Source organism: Aegilops tauschii, chromosome 5 (genome assembly GCF_002575655.3).
Source record: "Aegilops tauschii subsp. strangulata cultivar AL8/78 chromosome 5, Aet v6.0, whole genome shotgun sequence".
Lineage (NCBI taxonomy): Eukaryota > Viridiplantae > Streptophyta > Magnoliopsida > Poales > Poaceae > Aegilops > Aegilops tauschii.
This window is the reverse complement of record NC_053039.3, coordinates 356,671,059-356,674,675: the sequence shown is the minus strand read 5'-3', so window position 1 is coordinate 356,674,675 and position 3,617 is coordinate 356,671,059. Positions and strand designations below refer to the sequence as shown.

Genomic DNA, 3,617 nt, shown 5'->3' with positions numbered 1-3,617 from the left:
TAAAGAGCAAACCATTTTACTTTGGTACTGTGAAAGACAAGATTCATAATTGTTTCCACACAATTGCTACTATAGCATATCATCTCCACAATTTATATTGAGCAATATAAGCCATAGAAACTAGGAAACAAGCAAACTATGCATTGAAAACAGAATCATTCAAAAACAGAACAGTCTGTAGTAATCTGTACTCCAACCATACTTCTGCTACTCCAAAAATTCTGAAAAATTAGGACAACATAGAATTTTTATATCTATCACCTGTAAAAATTTCAGATCAAAAGCACATTCCAGTGAATTTTCAAATTCCTGGACTGAGCGCAAAAGTTTTTGTTTTTGCACAGATTCAAGTCAACTATCACCCACACTATCCCAACGGCTTTACTTGGCACTTTATTGAAACAAAAGCAATAAAACATGATTACTACAGTAGCATAATCATGTGAACACACAAAAATAGTAGGTAAAAGTGTTGGGCTGTCTTCCAACAAGCGGTTTTCTTTTATGCCTTTTAGCTAGGCATGATGATTTCAGTGATGCTCGCATAAAAAATAATTAAGAAGTGAAACATAAAGAGAGCATCATGAAGCATAAGTTCCTCTCTCATAATAATATTCAGTAGCATCATGAATACTACCCCCGTCCGAGTTTTTAGGTCCCCTCAGTGCCACACGCTCGTACCACATTTACAGGGCCGCTGCCTCGGGCGCCATGCAAAAAGTGAAAACACCGCGTCTTCCCAAAGCGCAATCAATTCAAAGCCGCTGGCGTACAACTTGCATGCAGATGGGCTATTACTAATAGTACTAGTACTCCACCCCGCAGAAGCACGAACACACGCGAGCGCGACCAGCACGCCGCAACCACCCACGCGACAGCTTGCGAGCATGCCGCCGTGACCGAAGACGGGGCTTCGTCGCCGCCGGCCGTCAGACTGGCTTGCTGGCACTGGACCGCGCCGGCGAGAGGATGCGCTGCATCATGTCGTCCATACTGCGGCGGAGGTAGGCGTGGACAATGTGGCGCTGGCACAGCACGCCGTCGAGGTCGATCCTAACGCGACCCAGGCGGGGCTAGGCTTGGATGCGTCGCCACCCGACCTCGTCGTTGGTGGGCACGCAGAGCTCGGCGTCGACGATGGGGCGCTCGTCGAGCATGGCATCGAGGTCGATCCTGACGCGGAGACTCAGGCGGAGCTCGCCTTGGAGGCGCCAGCACACGCAGAGCTCGTCGTTGGTGATGCGACGCGGGGTACTCAGGTAAGTGTTCATGGTTTATTCATGCTTGTCATGTTGATGCATGCTAGCCGGTGCAGTTCGGACGCCCATGGTATTTTTCCCCGGCCACCATGGCGTCATTTGTTCTTACAAGGTGGCTTCACGCAGGGCATGGGTCCGGACCTTGGCGCGCTGCTGAACAAGGTGGAGGCTCTCATGAATGACGTTGATGCGCTCGTCGACGTGGTCGCGGCGTTCGTCGACCGGGTCACGGGTGTCCACGGCATGGAGGAGGAGGATGGCTTCGCTGCGTTGCTTGACGCGGTCGTGGAGTTCGTCAGCCAGGTCGCGTGTGTCCGTGCCATGAAGGAGCGCTTCGCTCGGCCAAGATCGACAGGGTCTGTGGGAAATGGCTTTCCTCGGCCAAGATGGATGTTGCATGTGGGTAATGGCTTGGATGAAGAAGAAGTGATAATACCACCTGAAATTCTAGGTTCGTGCACGCGCCCTGGTCTCGATGCAATGATGAACTATATGAAGAGGCGGATGGAAGCAATTGAAAAGAAAAACAAAAGGAAAAGATGTGAAACAGGATGGTAGCATGAGAGTTGACCTGTTTTAAGTTTGATGATTTTGCATGTAAGACTGAATATTTGCATGCATCTGCATGTTGAACTTTTCGCATGAATGATGGAATCTAGGTTTGCCGTCCGAAGTATTTAAATTTAACTATGTTTTAAGTTTAATCATGTTGCAAGTAACAATGAACATCTGTGTGCAGTTGCATGTTTTAAACTCTTGCATGCCATAACATAAAATAGAGTTACATTTAACCAAAAGAGACGATTGCATTACAGATTGCAATACATTCAAATCTGCTCGGAATTGACATACTCAAGCGCCCTAGCTACAATCTCAGGCTCGCATGGTAGCCTGCGCGTGCGGATCCTCCTCCTCTCAAAAGACCTCTTTTTTAGGTGAGGAAGATCATAGTCTATTGAGCCCTTGTGCCTTAGTATTTCCAGCATGATAGCCTGATGGGTAAGGAACACACGGTTGGACTTGTTTGCATCATGCTCATCCCATGTCTCATCCACTTTCGTGAGAATCTCATGAAGATTTTGTGGCATCTTCTTTTCAAATATGGACTAAAGAGAGTTGAAGATGCCAAGGTCTAACCCATTAGTATCCGAAGAATTAGGCGGCTGCATCACGACCCTAATGTCCCAACCACCTTGATGAGCTGCTGCAAGAACTGCCGGATCATCAGGTCGAACATGTGTCTTTGTGTTGTCCTGTTGGATGAAGATTGGCTTCCATCGATCCTCTTGCGAACACTTCTCCTTGATTGCGGGCAACACCTTATTGATCAAATATTCCCGACTCTTATCCATGCCGACCGTGGTGCATGGCTTGAGCTCAATAGTTCCCCTAGGCCTGTTCAGGCTTCTCCTTTGCGCTGGCTTCCATTCAACATAGGGCCAAATTCCAATTTTTCCATCAAAAGTACAATTGCCTTGCATATTGAATCTTGGCCTAGCAACAGCGGCAAGAAACATGATCTTCTCGATGCGTCCCTTGTTTTTGGCGTGCCTCATGGGCTTCAGCTCGTTAATGCCCAAATAAATTCCTTGGCTTCTCCTTGTGTGATAAAACCATTTTTCATCAATGTGGATGACGTTGTATGAATCCTTGAAGATAGAGTTCTCCGGCATACTAGCAGGTTCTAGGTTTGAAATGCAATACATGATACGAGCTTTCTCGTTTTCCTCCGTTAGCAAAGGCTTAAGCTCATTGGTGTGTTTGCGTAACTCATGCTCCTTCAACAGCTTGTGAACAGTGGTCTTCGACATGTTCATTGCACCGGCAACATCTCGAACAGTCGTGCGGTGTCTCGGAGGGATGGCCGCTAGAGTAACAGAGTCTAGTGTAATGCGCTTTCTACCAACTCTACCCGGCTTCCTATTGATAACCGCATTCACACCACCACCTCGCCTACCATTATCCCATACCCGCCAAAGAACCCTTGCCGGCACTTTCATTCGAGCTGACAATTCTCTAGTCACCCCACGTTTCAACAGACCACGACCATTCATCGCCAAAATGGCTGTGTAGAATGAACGCTTATCGTCGTCGGTGTAAAATGTCCGCCTCTTCTTATTGGCCATGAAATCTGGAACAACCATAACAGTAGCCTTTTGTTAAACATGTGCAATCTTCAGTTATGAATAAAACACAAAATATTTAATCTAGAAAAGAAAAAACTCCACTATTGATGGCTATGTTATATATGCACCTTATGAAAGCAGTACATAATGCAAACCTACTTAGATCAATGCCGGTGTCATGGCCGTCGGCTGCGTTGTTTCCTTGATCACCGTCCCCGTCGCCACCGGTGCC

General features: G+C 47.1%; 1 protein-coding gene across 1 annotated transcript; it reads left to right on the top strand.

Moving 5' to 3' along the window:
* Positions 1-907: 907 nt before the first annotated feature.
* LOC109760271 (uncharacterized) lies at positions 908-1,905 on the top strand. The gene is made up of 2 exons (XM_020319099.3): positions 908-1,259; positions 1,386-1,905. Exon 2 carries the CDS (start codon positions 1,389-1,391, stop codon positions 1,815-1,817), a length of 429 nt encoding a protein of 142 aa, XP_020174688.2. The 5' UTR covers positions 908-1,259; positions 1,386-1,388; the 3' UTR covers positions 1,818-1,905.
* The last annotated feature ends 1,712 nt before the right edge of the window (positions 1,906-3,617 follow it).

Coding starts and splice junctions, on each gene's coding strand:
- LOC109760271 (XM_020319099.3), top strand. CDS start 1,389: ATGGGTCCGGACCTTGGCGCGCTGCTGAACAAGGTGGAGGCTCTCATG.